This window comes from Cetorhinus maximus, chromosome 5 (assembly GCF_964194155.1).
Source record: "Cetorhinus maximus chromosome 5, sCetMax3.hap1.1, whole genome shotgun sequence".
NCBI lineage: Eukaryota > Metazoa > Chordata > Chondrichthyes > Lamniformes > Cetorhinidae > Cetorhinus > Cetorhinus maximus.
The window spans coordinates 44,492,645-44,517,952 of record NC_135883.1 but is presented as its reverse complement, the minus strand read 5'-3'; the positions used below and the strand labels follow the sequence as shown (position 1 = coordinate 44,517,952).

Here is a 25,308-nt window from a genome sequence, read left to right as displayed (position 1 = left end):
AACATCAAGCCAATGTTTCCAGGACTGCCACTGACCTCATCTCCTCTGGAGATCTTCCCTCCACAGTTTCCATCCTCATGGTCTCCCAACCTCGCATGGCCCGCTTCTGCCTCCTACCCAAAATCCACAAACAGTACTGTCCCGGCAAACCGATCATGTCAGCCTGTTCCTGTCCCACGGAACTCATTTCGTGCTATCTTGACTCCATAATCTCTCCCCTTGTCCAGTCTCTTCCCACCTACATCCGCGATTCCTCTCACGCCCTACATCATATCAACAATTTCCAGTTTCCTGGCCCCAATCTCGTCCTCTTCACCATGGACATGCAATCCCTCTACACTTCCATCTCTCACCAGGATGGTCTGAAGGCTCTCTGCTTCTTCCTCGAACAGAGGCCCGAACAATCCCCATCCACCACTACTCTCCTCCGTCTGGCTGAACTTGTTCTCTCACTGAACAATTTCTCCTTAAACTCGTCTCACTTCCTCCAAATAAAAGGTGTAGCTATGGATACCCGCATGGGCCCCAGTTATGCCTGTCTCTTTATGGGGTATGTGGAACATTCCTTGTTCCAGTCCTACTCCAGCCCCCTCCCACAACTCTTTCTCCGGTACATCGATGATTACTTCGGTGCGGCTTCAAGCTCTCGCCTGGATCTGGAAAAATTTATTAATTTTGCTTTCAATTTCCACCCCTCCATCATTTTTAAGTGGTCCATCACTGACACTTCCTTTCCTTTCCTTGGCCTCTCAATCTCAATTTCTAGTGATAGATTGTCCACCAATATTCATTAGAAGCCTACCGACTCCCACAGCTACCTCGACTACAGCACCTCACACCCCGCTTCCAGTAAGGACTCCATCCCATTCTCTCAGTTCCTTCGCCTCCGTCGCATCGGTTCTGATGATGCCACTTTCCAAAACAGTTCCTCTGACATGTCTTCCTTCTTCCTTAACCAAGGTTTTCCACCCACGGTGGTTGACAGGGCCCTCAACCATGTCCGGCCCATCTCCCGTGCATCCGCCCTCACACCTTCCTCTCCCTCCCAGAACCATGATAGGGTCCCCCTTGTCCTTACTTATCACCCCACCAGCCTCCGCGTTCAAAGGATCATCCTCTGCCATTTCCGCCAACTCCAGCATGATACCACCACCAAACACATCGGCCCTTCATCCCCCCTGGTGGCTTTCCGCAGGGATCGTTCCCTCCGGGACACCCTGGTCCACTCCTCCATCACCCCCTACACCTCAACCCCCTCCCACGGCACCTTCCCATGCAACCACAGAAGGTGCAACACCTGCCCCTTTACTTCCCCCCTCTTCACCGTCCAAGGCCCCAAACACTCCTTTCAAGTGAAGCAGCGCTTCACTTGCACTTCCCTCAATTTAGTCTACTGCATTCGCTGCTCCCAATGTGGTCTCCTCTACATTGGAGAGACCAAACGCAGACTGGGTGACCGCTTTGCGGAACACCTTCGGTCTGTCTGCAAGCATGACCCAGGCTTCTCTGTTGCTTGCCATTTCAACACACCACCCTGCTCTCATGCCCACATGTCCATCCTTGGCCTGCTGCAATGCTCCAGTGAAGCTCAACGCAAACTGGAAGAACAGCACCTCACCTTCCGACTAGGCACTTTACAGCCTTCCGGACTTAATATTGAGTTCAACAATTTCAGATCATGAACTCTCTCCTCCATCCCCACCCCCTTTCTGATCCCCCTTTTTCCAATAATTTATAATTTTTTTACAAATAATTTTTTCTTTTCCCTCCTATTTTTAAATTTATTTCGATCTATTGTTTCATCTCCACCTTTTAGCCCATTTTGATCCCTTTGCCCCACCCCATCCCCACTAGTGCCATCTGCCACTAGCTTGTCCTGCTTGCTAGCCTTAATGTCCCCATTAGCACATCCTTTAGATAATATCACCACCGTCAACACCCCTTTGTCCTTTTGTCTATGACATTTTTGGCAGTCTCTTCTTGGCCTCCACCTATCACTGGCCCCTTATCGAGCTCTACCTGTCCACCCCCCTCTACCAGCTTATATTTCATCTCATTTCTATATGTCTTAGTTCTGATGAAGGGTCTTACGGACTCGATACGTCAACTGTATCCCTCTCTGCAGATGCTGTCAGACTTGCTGAGTTTTTTCCTGGTATTTTTGTTTTTGTTCTAGATTTCCAGCATCTGCAGTATTTTGCTTTTATTATAAGGAGCTTGCAGACAGATATAGATAAGTTGAGGGAGTGGGCAAAAATCTGGCAGATGGGGTATAAAGTGGGAAAATGTGAAGCTGTTCACTTTGGCAGGAAGAATAAAAAAAGCATAGTAATACTTGAATGGACAGCGGATGCAGAGGAATCTGGGTGTCTTGTGATTGAGTCACAAAACATTAGTATGCAGGTACAGCATGTAATCAAGATGACTAATGGAATGTTATCCTTTATTATGAGAGGAATTGAACATAAAAGTAAAGATGTTATGCTTCAGTGATACAGGGCTTGGTGAGACCGTGTCTTGAATACTGTGTGCAGTTCTGGTCTCCTTATTTAAGGAAGGAAATTATGATACGTGGATTGAGCGGGTTATCGTATGAGGAAAGGTTGGACAGACTGGGCTTGTTTCCACTGGAGTTTAGAAGAGTGTGGGGTGACTTGATTGAAGTTTCGAAGATCCTGAAAGGTCTTGACAAGGTGGACATGGAAAAGGATGTTTCCTCTTGTGGGTGAGTCCAGAACTAGTGGGCACTGTTTTAAAATTAGGGGTTGCCCTTTTAGTACAGTGTTGGGGAGAATTTTTTTCTTTGAGGGTTATGCAACTTTGGAACTCTCTGCCTCAGAAGGCAGTGGAGGTGGGGCCACTGAATATTTTTAAGGAAGAAGTAGATAGATTCTTGTTAGGCAAGAGAATCAAAGGTTATCAGAGATAGATGGGAATGTAGAACTCGAAACATGAACAGATCAGCCATGATCTTATTGAATGATGGAGCTTACTCGAGGGTCAGAATATCCTACTTCTCCTATTTCGCATGTTTGTACTCCAGCTGGGGCTTAACCAGAGCTTTATAAATGTTCAGCATAACTTCCTGACTTTTGTACCCAAAGCCTCTGTTTATGAAGCCCAAGATCCCATATGCTTTGTTAACCACTCTCTTAGTATGTGCTGCCATCTTCACAGATCAATGCACAAGAACCCCAGGTCCTCCTGTGCCTGCACACTCTTTAGAGCTGCATCATTACATTTGCATTGTCTCTCCCTATCCCTTCTGCTAAATGCATCACCTCACACTTCTCCATATTAAATTCCATCTGCCACTTACCTGCCCATTCTGCTAGTTTATAGTTGCAGGTAATTCGTATAATCCTCATGGTTTGCCACTCCTCCAAGTTTGGTATAATCGGCAAATGTTGAAATTCTACTCTGCACTCCTAGACCCAAGTCATTTATATCTTGCAAAAAAAGCAGTGGTCTTTGCACTGACCCTTGGGGAACACCACTGTCTACCATCCTCCAGTCTGAAAAACAACCATTTACCATGACTCCCTGTTTTGTCTCCTTAAGCCATTTTTAAAAATCCAGTTAGACACTGACATTCCTATTCCATGAGCCTCAATTTTGTTAACCAGTCTTTAAAGTGGTACTTTGTCAAGTGCTTTTTTAAAATCCATATTGAAACAGCCAAGGCATTCCCTTTATCAACCTCCTCTGTTACTTCAAAATAATTTAGTCAGATTAGTCAAGCATGACCTTTTTACAAATCCATACTGGCTATCCTTAATTAACTCAAACCTCTGCAAGTACCTCTTGATTTTTTTCCCTGCCTATTGTTTCTAAAACCTTATCCACCACTGATGTTAAACTAACTGGCCTGTAGTCGCTAGGACTGTCCTTACATACTTTCTTGAATAAGGGTGTCACATTTGCCACTCTCCAATCCTCTGGCACCTTTGCTGTATCTAGGAAAGATTGAATGATTTTGGAAAGCCCTTCCATTATCTCCACCCCAACTTCCTTTAGCAACCTGGGATGCAAGCCTAGACACTAAGCATAGCCAGCCTTTCCAGATCTCCTCCCTCCTTAATAGGCCATTTCCCCTACGTAATTGTCATGGGGGCAGGCCTGTTGACCTCTATCCCGCCTCAGGGAAAATGGCCCAGGGTGGGATGGATCCGGCAAATTGGTGCTGCAACCAGTGGTACAAATTTTCACATCCACCTGCCCCTATACTCGCCTCCATCTGAGGGTGAAACTCCTTCCCATGGAAACAGTGTACAGGCGATGACTGTACGGAGCTGTCCCATACTGTTGGGATGAAATTTAAGCACATCACGATCTCCTTTCCCCTGAACACAACACTCACCAACATCATCAACCAGCCCTGCAGTCTCTTGGGAGAGGTGGGGGAAAAAAAACAGATAATTAATTGGGGCCGGGCAGGATAGCCTGAGAAATTTCTTTTTGATCTCCTCACAACCCCCACCCCCCCACAATCTTGGCATCAGGTGATCAAAGAATTCCAAAAGGCCACGCTGACCCGCAGCCAGATTGAGCAATAGCCCATCTACTTTGGTTTGCCATGATGTTCATCACCATTCAGGACTTCATCCAACTCCCTTTGAAACGGCCACTGTTCCACATTCAGCCTGCTGATTGGAGAGATAGGGGACTATTTGTGCAAGTGGAATCAGTCGAAAGGAATAGGTGAGCGATAAGTTGCTTAAAATTTAAACCTTGTTCCTGAAGAAAGTGTAAACCAACAGTGAAGAACAAATGCCAATGGAGTGAAAATTGAAAGGGTAGCAGCTTGATAATGGCTCATTCCCAACCCCGCCAGAGTGTATGGAACTATTAACTGTGGTGCAGAATGTGTGTGGATCCTGGAGTCTTTCATTATTTCCTTATTTTCCAATACTTCATTTCCAGGAAATCTGATACTTCACAAATGGGAGGTACCCGGTGGTTTCTGTCTGCAAAGGATTCCTCCGTTTTTTTCTTTCCCCCTCATAGACTCAGTCATTATAACAGCCTTTTGATTTCTCGATGTTGTGATCAAAGTGTGCCAGGTATAGATTAGAACCATACTTGGTCTCACCATTTCACAATAGGAACCAGCTTCAAACATCACAAAGACAGAGACAATCATTCTTTCTCTGAAAGAATTTCTGTATATGAGCTACTGTGGGACTCCTCTTAGTCAAACTGATCCAATGGTTGGAAAGTCTAATTGACAGGGTCTAATTCTCAGCATCTGCATGCATTTCTACTTCCAAACAAATCTGCCTGGAAACATGGATGTATTTTTTTAACATGATTTGGAAAAGTTCAAGACTGAAGCGCAGGTTTCTTGAGTTGAGAGTTGTTCAAAGACATCACCCTCAACAGAAGTGTAAAAGGAAATGAAGGGGTCAGCGCTTTCTTTAGTAGTGTCAACAACAACAACTCGCATTCTTATCATGCCTATGCAGGGGTGCCTCCACCAGTAGGTGGCAATGCTGGAGGAAAGTGCCAAGCAGGGGTACTGGTCAGCCACTGTGAACTCCTTCATGCAGGGAGCAGTGACTTTGGCAGGCTGAGGCATGGAACCAGAGGCCATGAGGGTGAGAGCAGAAGCCCAGGATTTGTGAGTTGCAGTGTGGTGCAAGCCAAGGCCACAAATAGGGAAATGTAAAGGTTCTGAACGTGGCTAGAGAAATGGAAGTGGAGTGGGCACACAGCTGCTGGAGACCTAGTCGGACTGACTGGACAGCACCCCTGAGTCCGAGAAGTCCCAAGGAAAGGAAGATTCCCCTCGTGTCTGGCAGACAAGGTAATCTGGTTCACATGGTCACAGAAGTTAGCAATAGCAGATCACCAAGTGAACTCTGCTACTTGGGTAATTAGATTAGGAGTTAATCTCTCAACAGTTTCCTGGTGGATCTGGAGTGTCGGTCATGAATGTCCTTTGTAAGTAATCTGTTGGTTACTCTTTTCTGTTACTGTTTGTAAAGATTTGATGCCTGTGGAATAAAGGACCCCTGATTTATCATTTTCAAGCAGTCCATGTGCTTGAATCCCTGTTACATCTATAATGTAGTAAAATGGTGCAAACTGCTTTCCAGGAGGGTTACCAAACTAAATTTGACAAAGCCGCATAAGGAGATATTAGGACGGGTGAACAAAAGATTGGTTAAAAAGATAGGTTTTAAAGAGTGTCTTAAAAGAGGAGAGAGAAAGAGTATCTGAAAGCTTAGTAAGAAGGCAATTCAAGAGTTTAAGGCTTAGGCAGCTGAAGGCCTAGTCACTAGTGGTGGGATGCTGAAAATTGGGGATGCTTAAGAGATATTGGACATGTTTATGAGGAGCTCTGAAAGATTGCTGACCTGGAGGAGGTTACAAAGATAGGGAAGGATGAGAGCAATGCCTAACTCTTCTTTCTCTTTATGCTTTGGCTGCAGTTCTTCTTTTCAGATGACGATGACAGACATATTTGTTTTCCTCTTTCATTGCTGCTTTGTTTCTCCCTTAGACAAGCTTAGCCAGGAATATGCATCAGTTAGTTCATACCCTGTGGTGTTGCACATGTAGTCAAACAGGAGTAGAGGGTGGATGATAATAGAACACGGAGGAGGGGAAGGATGCCCACAAGAACGAAAAATGGGATTTGGAGACTACTGGGTGGATAGGTGGATAATGCAAAAATAGTTGCATTTTTTTTCTCTGTAACAAACTCTTAACTAACTTCTCTGATTTTAAAGGTTTCTCAGAAATAAAACTAGTGCGAGGGTCCTCCCAAACCATTTTGCCATTTCTCTGGGAGAATGCCAATGGAGTTCTAGAGTATAAGGGTCTGGCACACAGGGTTAATGTGAGACTGAATATAGTACTGCCCACAAAGTGATGTAAGAAGGCACATGACCCAGACCTAGAGTCAGTGTGATGTTCAGCAGACATATAAAAACCTAGACATGGAGATAGCTCCTTGCCTATACCCTTTACTGTGTGTGTATATATATATATATATATATATATATATATGTACAGTTACAAGCAGTTAATAAAGGCTTGCTGTTAACCTTCTGAAGACTTCTTTAAGAGGCACTGTTCTGTAACCAACATCCTCCCAATAAGTTCCAGGTGTTTTTCTGTCTAAGATGAATTCCCTAAGATTAAGTGGTTGCCCCTCCAGCAGATACCACCATTTGCATTCCTATCCACAAAGTTATTGTCTTACTTCTGCTTTGTTCATTTTAAACTCATATGCTCTAGTCCTGTGCTCATGTTATGCCAATTATTCTGCTTCAATGTACACAATACTGTCCCCAAAAGATTTTAAAGACTTCACTTGGTCATGTCAAGCACCACATTATTTTCTTAGGAAAGCAAATTGGCTTCATGCATTCAAGCTATGCTTTGGCTTGAGGAACGGGCACTGGAGCTGAACCCCGGCTCTCCGATCCTCTTTAATGAAGAAATTAGGAGTGCAGAGGTTAAGGTCTGAAATGGGATACAAGTCTGACTTTCAATCATTAATGCATGCATTTTTTTAAAAGTTGACCATTTTTAGCAAGTAGACTTTATTTACTTTTGCCATATTGCTAATATGAAAAACATGTTGCTGAAGCTTTTCATCTTGCGCTATTCAGGACAAATGCGAGAATGCCAAATTTCAAATGATCACAACAATTTATACTACAGGAGAGAACTATATATTGTTGACACCTCAAATTTGGTCCTTCTTGTACCCCAAGTCTCAGGTATACACACAGTCACTTGGTAGTACCAAATTTTACAATATAGAACTCGTAATATAGTACATCAGTCATATTTAATTCATGAACCATTTTTTGAAGGAGGGAGGGAGATATCATTTTTATTGATCCTAGTTGAATTCATTTCCTTCACTGCGCCATCAACCCAACTGAAAGGGGAGCCAGTTTTTTTTTGCCACAGAGTTCTGTGTTTGGAACATTGCACAACAACACACTCCCCCAAAGGACGTTGCTTCTGCTAAGATGGAATCACCTGCCTTTATGGGCCATTTGATCTGATGAGCCTGCCAAGCGACAACAAAAACTACCCTCGGAGGACAGTCAAGTTTCAGTATCAATAAAAACTGGGTCTTCTCAAAGGAAGACAAATACTCTGTTGCAAACCATACTGTGCTACTTTTATAGAAAAATGCACTTTTAGTACCCAATTGACATCATTATTTCTCATTAAAAGGACATTATAACAAAGCAGCCATTTATCTGGATTTTCTCAGACAGCTCTCTGAATTAAATGACACCGCAAGCAGCTTATGATATTGCTTTGATTTTAGTTCAACTAAAAACAAATCTCTCAAATTATCCTTTGGATTCTAGCTATAAATCAGTAGGAATGGAAATTCAAAACTTGCTTTTTTTTTAAAAAAAAGGAAACATATCCCTGTAGAGCTAGCCTTAAAAAAAAAACCTTATGCAATATTGATTCTTCATCTTTTTGGTTGAGAAGACTAAAGACTAAAGTCTAACCTACATCAGATGTGTGACAATATATCAGCTTGTGTTAGTATTGACAAATGTATAATTGCTCCTTGCTGAATGAATCCAGTGGTCGACAATTGTTCAGGGAATGCTGAGGGTGATAGGGAGCCTTTTGGGAAATAATTTGCACGATTTATGAGAGACTGGATCTCACATCTAATCACGCACCTGCATTGTTTTCTGGTTAATCAATGTTTTATTTTGCAGTTTTGATTGGAGATATTTGATGACTAATTTGTGCATTCCCCCCCCTCCCCAGAAATTGCTTAGCTTCATATGCAGGGATGTGTCGAGTAATGAAAACAGATGAAAAGATTATAGAGCAGAGCAGGATAAATGTGAAGGCATTGTTCTCTGTTGTGCACAGTTGAAGGGAAAGTGAATCCAGTGCAAATGCCAGAGTTATATTTCAAGGAGGGTTCATTAAGACCCTGTGCTTCTTTAGAATGACTGTTCATTGACTTTAATTGCTTTATTTCTTTTTTTCCCTTCAGGCTCATTTCAATCCTTCTGCTGCATTTGAACAAATGGAATATTAGAGTCAGTACCTTGGAGGGAAGTGCATCATATTCCAATCTATTGGACTTAGAGACAGATGCAAAGGACCTCCGGTTGCAAATCACTTACAGATTCTCATTGTTGCCTGTCACAGTTTGAATATGTTTATTGGAAAGCACTGAGTGCGTGGGAAAACAGTTCCTATTGTTCCTGATTTTATTGATTAGAAACCATGACAGCCAGAACTGGAGCCCACATGATTCAAACAGCTACGATATTAATCCAAGTTATAACTGCAGTTTCTATCTGGCATTCATCCCCAAACTGGAAGGTGGCTGGACAAACAATTTGTCAACGAGAAAGTGTTACTGAATGGCATCCAGACCTTGAAAAAGTCCATGTTAACTGGACACTAGCCCAGAACGTATGCTCAGATTTTTACGCAGAATGCTGGAGTTTTAGCCAGCAGAATATTTCTTCCAGCAATCCGGCCTTTAACTTAGCCCAAAACTGCCCTTTAGACCTGCAGTTAGGAGTCGATGTTTATCTTTCCCTGGATCCGTCTTTTGAAAAACGTGGAATGAATGTGGCAAATGTTTCAGAGGCAGAATTTACTGACTGTACTAATAGAGGCTTTCCAAGCACCCAGCTATTGTTTGGTGGGAGAGCAAAGGGCACACAGCATATTGACCCCAAGTGGTTGACTGTTGGAACACATTATCTTGTGGAAGTGCAGGATGACGGGCCTCGCTTATGTAGACTTGGCCTCCGGCTGAATGTCACTGTTAAGCCAGAACATTGCAGAGCTTCCAACGATGCAACGTTTTGTTCAGGTCGTGGAAAATGTCAAACAGAACCTTGGCAGGCAGCTTATTATTGCCATTGTCAGCACCCCTACACTGGCCTTCTCTGTGAGGAATATGATGCCTGTTCTATGAGACCTTGCCTGAATGGAGGTACTTGTGCGGACAAGAAGGAAGGACTTCATGGACAAGGGTATGACTGTGCTTGTCCACCACGATTTACAGGTATGTGACCTTTCTAGCATATATAGCATGCATTTGACACTTAATTCCTACAGTGCTTTCCATTAAGAAGCAGTGGGAATTCTCTTTATCTCTTCATGTGTCTTTCTCTCCCACCCTGCCTTTTTATACACTCTCCTTTGTCTTCCCCTCTCTATTTTCTATTTCTCTTCCATGCTTCTCTATCTTCCTCTCTCTCTTGATTTGTGTATGTGTGTCCATAAATATAATCACACACCCTCTCACACAATATCCCTCCCTTTCTCTTTGTCCTTTTCACCCCTTCTGTAGGTCAACTATTCTGATCTCTTCATCTTACCTATCATTGTGATCTAAAGGCAGATGAAGAACTCCAAAGCATTGAGAAAAGCAGAATACTGCAGATGCTGGAAAGCTGAAATAAAAACAGAAAATGTTGGAAACACTCAGCAGGTCTGGCAACAGCTGTGGAGAGAGAAACTGAGTTAATGTTTCCAGTTGAATATGACTGAAGAAGAGTCATATTTGACTTGAAACGTTGGGTGGAATCTTCCGGTCCCGTCAGCAGTGAGAAGCTTGGCCGGTGGGGGATCTTAATTTGGTGTGAGGCCAAAATCCATTTCCCGAAGGTCGGATGAACTTTAGGAATTATGTTCTCGGGACTTGAAAGGCGGGTTAAAGGCGGGGCAAGCTTCCCGACGATCAATGTGATGCATGCTCATTAAAAGGCCTCCTCACCAGAATTAAGTTCGCCTCCAAATTAAGTTCCCCGCCAGTGAGAAATTAGAATGTTCATGTTCATGATTGCACATAAGTGCCTTGCCCCTGGCGAGGCAGACTCCTTCCATGATTAGCGGTGAGTTGGCGTTGCAATGTTCTCCTTAATGTCCCTTAATGCCAGCCTATGCTTGAGATCAGGTGGTGGCAGTGCAAGTTGCACGGAGGGTGACTAAGGAAGGGAGGAAGGATTAGCGAGGAAAGGTGGAACAGTGGCCGGGCAAAGGTGGAAGAGATAGTGCCGGCTGTCCAAGTGCCCTTTAAATATGGCGCCCTGACCTTCAACCCCGGTAACAGCGGGGCGGCGGCTTCCTGCCTGCCCCCACCATGGGATTCACTGTGTTCCGCAAGGCTGCATATTTAACGAGTTGAACAGCGCAAGGTCGCGTGTAGTGAGTGGAAATCAGTCCCACTTCCACACCCGCCACCGAACCTAGACTCCAGAAAGGAAGATTCCAGCCATTAACTCTGTTTTTCTCCCCAGAGGTGCTGCCAGAGCTGCTGAGTATTTCCAGCATTTTTTGTTTTTATGAACTCCATACTTTTGTTGGGCATGGAAATGATTGTTTTAATTGTGTATTTTAGAGTGGGGTGTATCTTGTATTATTGCATTTGTGCAAGGGAACTGGGCTGGATAACAGTGGTGGCTTAGAAGACCCTGGTAGGTTAGAGTCTGGGATTAGCATTGAGAAGGAGTAGAAGCTGGAGATACAGCTCTGGTTTTTTAATTAATTTGAATTTTGATGTTAATGCTGTTCATTTTTCTTTAATATTATTACTATTTGATCTCCCCTGGTATTGCACGTGGTGGGTACAATTTAATTCCCCCACCAGGAGGGGCTCAGAGGGGGTGCTTCTGATCAACTGATCTGTGGCCAACTGAAAGAGACCCCTGCCCTCCATAACCACACCCCCCCCAACCTTGCTGGGGCCTGTGTGACTGACCCACTGAGCCCAAACAATTTACCTGCACCATGTTGTTGCTCCAGGCCTCCTGCTGCACCAGCAGTGGCCACTACTCCTGGCTGCGGCTGGGTTGCAGAGTGGTCAAGGTCAGCGAATGCATCTCCAAATGCCAACTACACTACTAGCATCAAGCACTGCTCACTGCGCAACACCGCCATCGCACTCCTGCCAACAATCTCTATCAACCAGGATTCTTGTGTAACATTTATAGCTTCACCTCACTTTCACACACATGCCTCATGCCCACATCTCACAGCTGGCACATTCTGCAGCTATTCTTCCATGACAGCCTAAACACATCACCTAAACACATTGCAGTACACTCATTAACACACTTGCCTCTCTTATAGGACAGGGTGCAGAACAATGGAAGAGAGAAGCAGCTAATCGGCAGCAGGGGAGCGGCATGGCTGTCCATTTCCACACACCCCCACCCCACCAACCTTCACACTTCCCTCGCTGCAACCTCACCTTTATGATGTTTTCATAGGAACATCATAACAGAAGTGGACCACGTAGCCCCTTGAATCTGCTTGATCATTCAGTGAGCTCAAGGCTGATTTGCGACTTAACTCCATATCCTATATGCCACCTTTGCCCCATATCCCTTAATACCTTGAGTTAACAAAAAATCTACCATCTCAGTGTTAAAATTAACAATTAATTTTGCACTACTCTTAGCATGAAGGATTATGTCCTAATTTCACTCCTGAAAGGTCTGGCTCTGATTTCTAGGATATGCCCCTAGCCCTAGACTCCCCAGCCAGTGGAAATCTCTATCTACCCGATCTGCTACACTTAATATCTTGGAAGTTTCATCAAATCACTCCATAACCTTCTTAATCCCAGGGAATACAACCATAGTTTGTTTAGTCTTTCCTCGTAGCTTAACCCTTGGAGCCCAGATAACATTCTGGTGAATCTATAGTGCGCTCTTTCCAAGGTCAATATATCCTTTCTAAGGTGTGGAACCCAGAACTGACCACAGTGACCCCAGGTGTGGTCTAACCAGAGCTTCATACAGCTGAAGCATGAATACTACCCCCTTTTGTATTCCAGTCTTCCAGACAGAAAGGGCAGCATTGCATGTAAGCCTTTCTGATTATTTTCTGTACCTGATGATGGTATTTTAATAATTTGGGTAGCTGGACCCCAAAGTCTCTTTGGACTTCCACTGTTTCTAGCTTTTCACCATTCAGAAGTACCCAGTTGTATCCTTTCTGCCTGATGTCTTGGTCAATATTTATCCCTCAATCAACGTCACTAATACAGGTGATGTGGTCATTATTTCACGGTTGTTTATGAAAATTGGCTATGGCGTTTCCTGTGTTATAGCAGTGACAACACTTCATTGGCTGTAAGGAGCTTTGGAACATCCTGAGGTCCTGAGAGGTGCCAGATAAATGCATATTTTATTTCTTCTTTCCTTCAGCTGTTATGCCTGTTTTTCATTCTTGGTTGGAACTAAAATGCTTACACATGTACCAAACAGTTAACCGATAAGCCAGCCTGCGCACCCAGCAGTTCATCTCAAGGCACCACTGCCGAATTTCACCAAACCACTGCATCTCCTAAGTGATAACATTAGCGACTGCCAGGGACCATGGGCTTCACTCCAATCAGCAGATGTGTTGGGAACTGGAGGCGCCGTTAGCACAAGGGAATCCCAAAAATAAGAACAGCATGTCTGCTCTTGGCTTTTTTAAACCTGGCCACCTCATATCATTTTACTTCGGGTTTCCTGTCCAATTAGCATCAGCAGTTGTCATGGTAACCCATATGATGCAATTTCAACTCTAATATTTAAAGGGACACTCCAGACATGGAAAATATAGGAGTTTAGAGATGTGATGCAGAGCCACAGACCTGTTGTAGGGAGTTGAGATAGGTTAATACTGTACCCAGGCTTCAGCAACCCTCCCCTGGGGGCTTGGAAGAGCCCGGACAAGATATTGTTCTCCAATGATGGGAGGAGGATGCTTGCTGCAGGCATAAAGAAGGCATGGCTGGAGGTTGTCAAGGTGGTCGGCAGCAGGAGTGTGGTGCCACTCTCCTAGGTACAATCCAGGAAGAAAGAGAAAAAGAAAGAGCTGCGTTCCTGTAGCGTCTTTCATGACCTCAAGATTTCCCAAAGTGCTTTGCAACCAATAAAGCATTTTTGAACAGTAGTCACTATTGCAATATAGAAAGCATGGCAGGGATTTTGAGCATAGCAAGATCTCACTAGCACAAATATGATAACTGTGCTTTCACTGCTGGGGAAAGAGTGTTACAAGCTGAATTGCAACCAAGACCTCGCTGAGAAGCAGAAAAACCAGATTTGTAAAATTTTGGAGAGCTTGAAGACCCACTTTGAATGCTCTACTAATGTCATTTATGAACACTATGTGTTTAACACTGGAGCTCAGGAAGAGAGGGAGAATAGTGATCAGTATATGACTGCATTGAAACACCTAGCCTAACCTTGTGAGTTTGGGTAACTGAAGGGTGATCTCATCAGGGATAGGATTGTCTATGGAACACGAGATCCTGCTGTGAGAGCAAGCCTGCTAAGAGAAGAGAAACACACTCCCAAGAAAACCTCTGATGTGTGCAAAAGCTCTGAAGTTGCTAATCATCAGCTGAAGAGTATTAATGGGAGAATAGACAAGGTTTTGCATTATCCTAAGAGGCTGTCCAAGGCTTCAAAACACAAGCTAATGGAGAAAAGGAAGGACAAATTGCAGGAAGGCCAGCAGAAAGACCAAGGCCTGAGTATGGGATGTAAATCCTGTGGAAGAAACCACACAAAAGAAAAGGAGGCACATCCAGCATGGGGAAAGCAATCCTCTTAACTGCAAGGAGCTAAATCACTTTGCACGCAAGTGTTTTGCTGAAGAGAAGAAAAGCGAGCCACTAAAGATGGTTGCTGGAGAGATATCAGATGATAATTTTGAAGAATTACACAACACCCTTGAAGTTGTTGTCATCAAGTTTCAAGGTAAAGAATGATTTATGACCATTAGAATGGTGGCTACAGAAGGAAAACATCAAGCGAATGTGAAGTGCCTGACAGGTGCTATGCCCAACATCATGAGCTTTGTAGACCTGTCTGAAGTTGCTCAAGATGGTGACTTAAAATGAAGCTGTCAAAGATAAAAGATGAGGCTTTATGATGGTAGGATTCTCACCCTAATAAGACAAGCTAAGCTGAGAGTCCAATACAACAGGAAGAAAGAATATCTGCAGTTCCAGGTGGTGGATGCTAAGTAAAATCCCCTCATTTCAGCTGAAACAAGTCAAAAGCTTGGATTGCTAACCTTTCACATACCAGAAGAAATTTGCAGTGTTTCACATGACACCAAGCCATTGACTGCTGAACAGATCCTGACAGACAAGATCAAGCAAGTCATACGAGATGTAACTCTTCAAGTGTTACAAAGTAGTGATGAAGTATAGTTTGAAACCATCAAGGGCACACCTGTTGCTGTAAGAGAGTATTGGGTATACGGGGATGAAGTGATCACCCAAAATGGCATCTTGTACAAGTATAAAGTAGAAGAGATAGGAAAAGAGATGCTGAAGTGCATCCATACAAGACATCGAGGAATTGAGTCTAGGCTGAGGAAGGCAAGAGAAATGCTCGACTGGCAAATATGAGCAATGAGATTGAGGATCACATCAGCCAGCTTGTAAGGAACAGTCTAGAAAGAACAGTTTTTTGCTCAAGCATGATAATTTTCCCTATGAACTTTATAGGTCGAGTCATTTGAAAATGATGGTGCATGCAATTTGTTTCTTTTTTGAATGATAAAAGGGGATATTTGAATAAATTCCACTACTGTGACTTGTCATACTCATGTGGCCTCTGTAATTTTATGGAAGTAAAGGTTTTGGGCAGTAACCATTTTGCACACCGCATGGAACATTACCCTTCATCCTGATGTGTGTATGACCCTAACCCCTAACTCTATCTTCTTTAACTTACTCCAGCACCTAACTCCTCACACCAACATAAGTTACAGACGCAGCCACCTATCTCTGTCTGTGGACTACTTACCTCCAACAGGCGACCCTGGTGAGCTCTCCCAAAGGGGTACCTTATTACTCCAAAGGGGTACCGTGGCTATCCAAAGAATCCACCAAGTTCAGACCCCCTCTTACCTGGTCTGCTCTGCGGACTCCGGGGTTCACACAGCTAGGATTCAAAAATCAGAAGTCAGTGGAGGCAGCTGGTGATTTAAATGGCCAGATAGCTCCACAACAAGCCCTGGCTTGACTCCAGTTCAACCCCAGCAAAGATGGGAAATGCCGGGTTTGGGGGCGGGACTTAGAAAATTCAGCTATTTTCGCCAAAACGGAGGGGCTCTCCATCGTGGTGAAAATGTGGACCACTGTTTGCTGTAGTTTTGGATTTGTGTTTGGAGACTTAGTAAATTAAAACCACAAGTCACGACCCTGCCTCTGACTCACTGGCTCGCTCGGTGGTGTTAATACTCACTCGATTGAAAGTTGTAACCCAACCATATTGTGGCCATATTTCAAAACTCTTCATGTCTCCCACTGGTTTGTGAATGAATTATTCAGATAACTGATATTTTGCTGGCTATTATATTAATATCTGTTATTACATTCATTGTTAGTCTGTCACTTCCTGTGGTATTATAGGATACATTTTTTATGCAACCCCATTCTTGACGTAGACCAGGAGTGCCGACTGGAGGGTCAGACGTAGATTTCAGTGTCTCCAACTTGTAGCATACTACCAGAAAATTCAACTGCCTCTAAGTAGTCATGCTGACCTCCATGTTCCATTGTCTAACATATGCTCACAATGCTTGGAGCCACAGATGCACAGTGGCAACAGTGTGTACGAGATGGACTGCAGCAACACACCAAGGCTTCTTCAACAGCACCTTCCAGTCCCATGACCTCTACCACCAAGAAGGACAAGGGCATCAGATACATCGGAACACCACTGCCTGCAAGTTCCCCTCCAAGCCACTCACCATCCTGACTTGGAAATATATCGTCGTTCCTTCACTGTCGCTGGGTCAAAATCCTGGAACTCCTTCCCTAACAGCACTGTGGGTGTACCTACACCACATGGATGGCAGCAGTTCAAGAAGGCAGCTGACCACCACCTTCCTGAAGGATAATAAATGCTGGCCTTGCCAGCAATACCTCACATCCTGTGAATAGATGTTTAAAAAAGTTAGGTGACAACATTTCAGCATCATGAATTGAAGGGAAGGAAGTAATTTGTCAGAAATAGGAGGCAATAGTTGGTTGGGTCAAATGGCCTGTTTCTGTGCTCTTTTTTCCTATGTAATTCTATGTAGCTAGTTATTTGGATGTATGTTTCAATCTGGAGTGGCTTTACACAGAGGTGAATGGTTATTGAAGCAATCCTGAGGGATAGAGTCTACCTCCATATGACCTGCACAACAGTTGCAATCATTAGCTCATTTGTTAGAGTTTTCAGAAACCTAAGGTTTAATTTCAACTGGAGCCTTAGACGATGCCTGCTGTAACTTGAGCAGAGCATCTGCGGAAACCCCTGAACCCATTTCTCTGCCATGTCCATGGCTTTCCTGCTGGGGCTACAGTGGCTCAGCAGGAGGACACATGAGGAAATTCTCCTCTCATAACTTGTTAAGGGGCCTGTCATGTCCATAAGACAGGAAAGAGATCATTAACTGTTTAAATCAAAGCTTACTTTCTGCTTATTTAAAAATATAGTTTGTTGGGCCAAAACATGGCTGTGAAAGGTCACATAATTTGAAAGTTGGCTACAATTCTGGAAACTTCCAACAGTAATTCCAGAACAAAGCTCAACCCTCATCCTTGTGAAATCTCACACCTATCATTCTGTGGACCCATGACAATCAATGAAACAAGGGACCAATAGACAGTCTGTCTGCCCAGCCTGGGCTTATAACAAAGAGAGAGCCATCAAAACTCATTGTACCTGCAGAGGCGCTAATAGCCATCATCTGTTTCCTAAAGTGAACAATGTATTTTGACCAGAGACACAGAAACTGTTTGTTCACCTGAAAATGACTCATCAGTGGGTAACACCACATGACCTAAGCTCCTTTGGCCTTGGGAAAGTTTTAATGTTACATTGCTGGACTCCCAGGGTAGTCTGCTGTTAACATCCACTCTTTCAACACCAAAGCTAGATTCCAGGCTGACAATAAGTCTAAACCTCCTCAAAGCCTGGTGCTCTGGAAGATTCTTGTCATTGCCTGTAGACCTGACCAAGGGCAGAATTTTCCGTGCCTGCTGGCGTCGGGTGTGTTTAGCGACGTGAGTGGACAATATGGTGAGAAGGCCAAATATTGGTTTCACAGCATCATTTGCAATCATCCACTCTGCCCGTCAATAGAGGGTGCATTACCCATTCTCAGACATCGGGAACCGCATTGTAATACATAAATATATAAGAATAAGCCCAGCCGAGGGAATCATTCCTCCCACACTGGATCATCCGAGCATGTTGGCATGATTGCACGCCAATCTGTTTCACAGCAGCATGTATAAGGCGTGCACTTGGCTGCCTGCACTTCGAGGGGAACTCAGGGGTGAGTGCACAGTAATGTTGTGCAGTGCTCACCAGGGTCGCCTGTTGGACTTAAAGGTTGAGGTGCCGCACATTCAGGCGAGGGCACAGGCAAGTTGCTTTGTCCCGGCTAGCTGACAGTGTGGTGCTGGGGTAAGGGCTGCCCTGTGGTTGAGGCAAGTTGCGGGGGTTGGGGAGCAAGGGCTACACTGTGGCTGAGGTGACTTGAGGGAGCAAGGGCTGCACTGCATTGATGTAAGTACACAAGCATATGCGAGGAGGTGGGCAGGTGGAGAGAAGCAGCCATGCATTAGGGAAGCCTGGTATAAAGTGAACATTCTTCCACAGCTGAGACAGTTCAGGCACAGCCGCATTGACATGCTTGGATTTGGGCCTCTAGCTTTCTGCCCACTCAACAATGCAGAGGCATGAAAGTGCCACCAAGTGCTCCAAAGCTTTTCACCCCTCGGGCACAGACTGCAAACTAATGAGCATTTTAGTGGACTGCAGAACATTTGGACGACTGGGCACGTTGTACAATCTCCTTGCGAAAGCTGGCCATGGAGTCACTGCTGGAGGTGCTCACAGCCCCTTGCAATGTCATCATCCCGTTTGGACCAGTCTCCCCCATGGTTCAAGCTAACAGTGCAGTCTTGCAGTGCAGGTTAGGAGAATGCCTGTGCCTGAGTTGAGAGCACAGCATTCAGTCCAATGGGCAAAGCTGCTGCCAATCGGTCAGGTGGGCGGAGGTGGATGAGATTTCGGGCAGCCATGCAGCGCACTAAACTCTGGCCATTCAAGTGGTGGCCAGCACTTTCTGGGATGTGTTAAGGTGCCTTCAGACCTAACCAAGAGAAGTTCTTAGAACACCCAAGCTAACCCATGCTTCTCTCTCACTCTCTCTTTCTCTTTAATCCTGCAGGAGGAGTACATCAGGACCATGGAGCCTGGTGACCTAGCTGTACACTTCATGGCATACAGTGGGCAGAGATGAAGGAAGTGGGAGCGACTGAGGCGCCTGGCTGGACAGAGGGAGGAGCAGCACCCTCAGGAAGAAGGGGCGGCTAGGGCTCTTGCACACGCTGCTGAAGAGCCACAGTAAGCCATTGCTGTTCGGCACCTAGCTAGACCCAGGGTCTATAGATACTGCCTTTCATTCCTGTGGATCATCGAGAACCAGTGCCCAAAACCACGCATGCCCAGGGAATTGGTCAGTCACATCTGACAGCTGCTGCAGAATTTGGCACCACGGAGACATGGAGGGCATCCACTGCCAGTGGCCGTGAAAGTGACCACGGTGCTCAATTTTTATGCCAGTGGCTCCTTTCAGGCTCCACAGGTGACCTCTGTGGGATATCTCAAGCCTCCATCCACAAATGCATCCATGAGGTCACAGATGCCATCTTTGAAAAGGCGCACAACTTTGCATTTTGCCCAGGACCAGGAAGCCCATGTTGCGAGGGAGCTGGGATTTGCCCAGATCTCAGATTTCCCACAGGTGCAGGGTGCGATGAACTACACTCAGATCTCCGTGGCAACAAGTGGTCAACTATGTCAACCGCTGAATGTGCAGCTGGTGTGCAACCACCGCAAATGCATCCTGCAGGTCTGCGCACAGTTCCCAGGGAGTGTCCATGACTCCTACGTTCTCAGTCGGTCTCAGATCCTTGATGTCTTCCAGGGTCCACAGAGGCTACAGGGATGGCGATTCAGGGACAAGGGCTACCTGCAGAGGCTGTGGCTGATGACACCTGTGCGGCGGCCTCAGACTGCAGCAGAGAGAAGGTAAAATGAGGCTCATGTTGCAACTCACACCTTGGTGGAGCAAAACATCGGGATGAGATTCTGGTGCCTGGACCAGTCTGGTCCTGCAATATATTCCACAGTGGTCACATGTCGTCGTCGCCTGCTGTGCCCTTTACAACCTGGCGCTGCAACGGGGAGAGGAGCTGGCTCAAGAGGAGATGGAGGAGCTGGATATCTTCTCCGATGAGGAGGATGTTGACGGGGATGAGGGTGAGGAGGCCCTCGAAGGCAACAATGACGGCGATGAAGCCCTCACACTGGCCAGACGAGGCAGGCGCATTCAGGAGTCCCTCATACCTGCTAGATTCATGGAGGATAATGATGACATGCAGTGAGGAGACACCATAGATCCTCATATTGCATCTATGAATGTTTGACTCCAGTCTGGCTTATGGCAGCGCATATGCCCTCTGTGATAATGCACCTGTCATGGAGATGCAGTGAAGGCCCTAATAATCACTTGATTCCAGGAGGATGATGACGACATGCAGTGAGGACACTCCATAGATCTTCACATAGCCTCTGTGAATGTCTGACTCCTGTCTGGCTGAGGGCAGCTTGCTTGATCTCTGTGATCAGGGTCATATCATAGAGACACAGACATGAAACTTTAAATGCACCTGATGCTTTGTCTGTCTTCAGCACCTGATCCCTTCAGGAGCACAGCATCACCAGTCACAAATGCTGAAGAGATGGGGAGCTAGACCCACCTCAAAGGTGCTGAGAGCAAACAGAGAGAATGACAGAACTCTGTGATGCCTGCCCACAACATTCTGACCACAATGACCAGCACCGAGGTGCAGGCATCAGTAATGTGTCCAGTGAGTGTGAAGCCGGACCATCACATTGGTCTGAAGGCTGCACAAAGCACAGGGAAGAGGCCCTGGATTGAGACACCTGCCTTTAACCTGTGCAAAAACCAATGCATCACATCTGAGTGACATGAATACTCCTCATCAGAACAAGGAGCCATAGGCAGGGAGACATTCTTGGGAGTTTATTGACAATAGTGAACATTATGTACAAGTGATTAACACCCGTGCCTAGGCTGTGCAACTACATCTTCTTAACCTTCCTAACCCTGCCGCTACGTCTTGGTGCTCCCCGAACATCCACAGCAGAGGTGGAGGCAGTAAGCCCTGTCTATGATGACCTTGGTGGGCGTCCTCTGGAGGGCTGAGACTTGGAGGGCCCTGGCCTGCTTTCAGGGTCCTGCTGTGTGGCACTGGCACTCTCCTCAGCCAGTGCAGCTGGAGCTGCTGAGGTCACAGGAAGAGGGGATTTGGATGGGCCGGACACTCCCGGAGTCAGCTGGATGGATAGGCCCGGAGTGTGCACCTGTTGATCCTCCTCCCTATGGGTGACCAAGGGCCCCCTGTCTGATTCCTTGAGGAGAAGGGGTAGTTGGAGTGAGATTGAGCTGCCCCACACCTCTCTTGCATATATATTGCCCGCATCCCTCTCACATATATACAGTTGGAGGCCAACTATGGCATCAGCAATGGAGTTAAGCCCGCGCAGCAGTGCAGGACCGATGCCCTGGGTCCTACCAATGTTGACCTTGATGCATTGGCATGCCGACACTATCGCCTCAGCCTGAAGGCGGTCAGGCTCCTCCATCGTGCCTTGCAATTTGAGGAGTACAGTGGACATCCCTTCCTGATGTTCCCGAGCTTGTCTTTGCAGCTCCAGCAACTGAGACCTGACTGTGTCCAGAGGCTCATCATCTGACTCAGACTCAGCAGTTTTCTGGTCTCCAGCAGTCATCTGAGTGCTGGACACTTGGCACATCCCTGCTGCCGCCTGCTGTGGATAAGACAGTGCGATGTTTTCACCAGATCCTGATCCCAAGGCTACTGTAAAGCTAGATCTCATTGAGTTGTGTGTCTCTACACTGGTGGAGGGTATGGGTGAGCGCTGTGACAGGCCTTCAATGAAAGTGCCTTCAGATTCCTCTTCAGAGGTTTCTTCGGGGCTTGATTGGAGGCCCTGGATCGTAGACTCCATCGGCTGTTCTCCAGATGTGCCTGCGAAAGCAAGGAGAGATAATTAGTGCATGGCAGGTGACTGCAGAACAAGGCACATCAGCCACAGCATGGTTGTCTGATGGATATTACACTAGTGGATCCTCACTTGGTTCAGCACAACTGACCCCACCGTCAGCACAGGAATGGTCAAGATCCTCACCAGCATTCTGGATGGCTCTGTTTTCAAAAACCGTGAGGGCCTTGATTTCAGGCATTCCTGCACCAGTCTGCGACCTCTCCCTTTTGTTGTGTGCCAGCTTGTCCTGCATGAATAGAGATGGAGACAGTATAAGCAGGACGTCTGCCAGGCCAGATGATAAGAATGCCTGGCATGTGTGGGCGCAGTGTGGTCCCATGGATCGGATGAGGACAATGAAGGTGTGTATGAGAGAGTGAATGGCAATGTCCCTTGAACTGGCAGTGAGTGAGATCCCTGTGAATGTGTCATGGGTTTGTGGGTGTGTGAGTTGAGAGTAATGAGAAGAGTGAGTAACCCTGGTGGAATGGAGGATATCATTCGTTCTCTTTCTCCTCCGTATGTGCTTGTGTGTTTGTATGTAGTTGCGATGACCATTCCCCGGGTTTGAATGTATGAGTAAACAATACTTCTGATTTAACCCTAAAGAGAGTTTGCTGCAAGTCACTTTGAACGTTGGCTTCACAAACAGAGGTTTTGGGGAAACACGCCATAGTCTATTTCAAAAATTAAAATATTTATACTTATGGACAGGCAGCGAGAAAAATAAAGGAGTTCAGTGTGTCTCTCTCCCCTGTCCATAACAGGCCCTCATCTTTGTGTAATCACTCATCTGTATTTTTTACAGTAGTGACAAATAACAAGTTGTGATAGCTATCAACAAAATTAATTACTTACTTGCTATTTCCTACCTGCTCTTTGTGCCATTTCAAAAGATGATAACCTTAAAGAAAGATTTTTGACTTTTACAGATAGCTGCTTGGCCCTTCTTAGTCCTGTGGTTCTCAAAGTACAACAACAATTTGCTTTTATAAAGTGCCTCTAACATAGTAAAATGCCCCAAAGGGCTTTGCAGAAGCTTAATCAAACACAATTTGACATCAAGTCACAGAACAGGGGAGAGGGGTAAATGGGACACCATGAGAGTTTGGTTATGGGTAGCTGAGATTTGGATGAGCTCAAGTTGATAGAGGGCGCAAGATGGGAGGCCAGCAAAGAGAGCATTGGAATAGTTGAGTCCAGAGGTAAAAAGGGCTTGAATGTGGGTTTCAACAGTAGTTGAGTTGAGGCAGGGATGGAGATGGATGTTATTACAGAGGTGGAAGTAGACAGTCTTGATTTTGACAGATTATGATTATTAGTTTCTCCAGACATGGCAGTTATGTGCCAGAAGATCATTCCACATCTTCAGGCCGACTGCTGAAACTCATTTCATTCTCACCTTTATTTGTTATCCACAGTATGAACTCTTTGGTTGGTTTGAACCTCTCTCTTATAGTCTATTAATCAGCCCGTCACTGTAATTTCCCATTGGGATCTTAATAGCTTGAAGTGGTCTCTGCTAGACTGGTACTTTCACAGTTTAATGAAATTTTGTTTGAATTTTTCTGAGAATAGTTGCACTGGCTGCAGGAAAACCTTCGAACAAATAGTAAGAAAGAAACATTTGAATTCTACAGTCAATTTTTGCTGTAAAGTCAAGTCAATAAGTCATATCTTCAAACATTTTAAAACAAAAATCTGTTCTTGAAATGTAAGCAATTCTGGCCAGGCAGTGTCTATCTGGTCTCCCTGAGTAACACACGCGTGCAAAATACTTCAGATGCTGGAAATCTGAAATAAAAACGCAAAATGTAGGATATACTCAGCAGATCTGGCAGCACCTGTAGAGGTAGAAACAGAGTTAATGCTTTAGGTTGGTGACCTTTTGTTCTGACATTTGAAGTACATGGTGTGGGACCAGAGTTACGTGTAGGCAGAATGGATTTGGTGGCAAGTGCTCTTCCTTGTCAGATTTTCCTGAGACAGGTGGTTTTTTACAACAAATTCGCAGCTTTCATAGTCATTTTATTTGGTGCTAGCCCACAAATAATACCTGAATTATTGAATTCAGTTCCCTAATTTGCCATAACAGACCTAGTTTGAGTGAAGTGTTGGTGCTATGTGGTTGAATGAACTATCAGACTGCAAAGCAGGTGAAGTGGAAACTAAGCCAAAGGCCATGCCAAGAAGTTAAATGTTGAGCACTGGAAGGAAAAGGACGTGAAGGCTTAAGGCAGTGTTCTTTCTTCTTTTAAAATTCATATATGGGATGTGGGCTTTGCTGGCTAGGCCAGCATTTATTGCCTACCCCTAATTTAAGAGCCAACCACATTGCTGTGGGTCTGGAGTCACATGCAGGCCAGACCAGGTAAGGACAGCAGATTTCCTTCTCTAAAGGACATTAGTAAACCAGATGGGTTTTCCAACAATTGGCAATGGTTTCAAGGTCATCATTAGACTTTTAATTCCAGATTTTTAAATGAATTCAATTCCACCATCTACTGTGGTGGGATTTGAACCCAGATCCCCAGAGCATTACCCTGGGTCTCTGGATTACCAATCCAGTGACAATACCACTAGGGGTACACCCACAGTGCATATCTATATGGGCAAGGATGTCCAAAGCAAAAGGGTCCTGTTGGACAACAAGCTATTTTTAGACAAGAAACCAGATATTAGAGATTACATAGAATTTGCACAACAGACACAGGCCATTTGGCCCAACTGGTCCATGTTAATGCTTAGCTCTATATTGGGAGCTACCTCCCATTCTACTTCACCTCACCCTGTCAGCATAAATTTCTACTTTACTTCCCCTCTCCTCACCATCCAAGGGCCCAAACACTCCTTTCAAGTGAAGCAGCATTTCACTTGCACTTCTCTCAACTTAGTCTACTGCATTCGTTGCTCCCAATGCGGTTTCCTCTACATTGGAGAGACCAAACGCAGACTGGGTGACCGCTTTGCAGAACACCTTCGGTCTGTCCGCAAGCATTACCCAGAGCTCCCTGTCGCTTGCCATTTCAACACTCCACCCTGTTCTCATGCCCACATGTCTGTCCTTGGCTTGCTGCATTGTTCCAGTGAAGCTCAACGCAAACTGGAGGAACAGCACCTCATCTTCCGACTAGGCACTTTACAACCTTCCGGACTGAATATTGAG

The 25,308-nt window shown here is 45.3% G+C and overlaps 1 protein-coding gene across 1 annotated transcript in view; it reads left to right on the top strand.

The window, feature by feature from the left end:
• The first annotated feature begins 5,622 nt into the window (after window positions 1-5,622).
• The window catches only part of LOC144681104 (protein eyes shut homolog), a 440,210-nt gene continuing 420,524 nt past the window's right edge, over window positions 5,623-25,308 (top strand). The window contains exons 1-2 of the mRNA XM_078542836.1: window positions 5,623-5,806; window positions 8,999-10,030. Of these exons, the coding sequence (XP_078398962.1) occupies window positions 9,235-10,030 (796 nt within the window). The 5' untranslated portion in view covers window positions 5,623-5,806; window positions 8,999-9,234. The remainder of the gene's footprint in view (window positions 5,807-8,998; window positions 10,031-25,308) is intronic.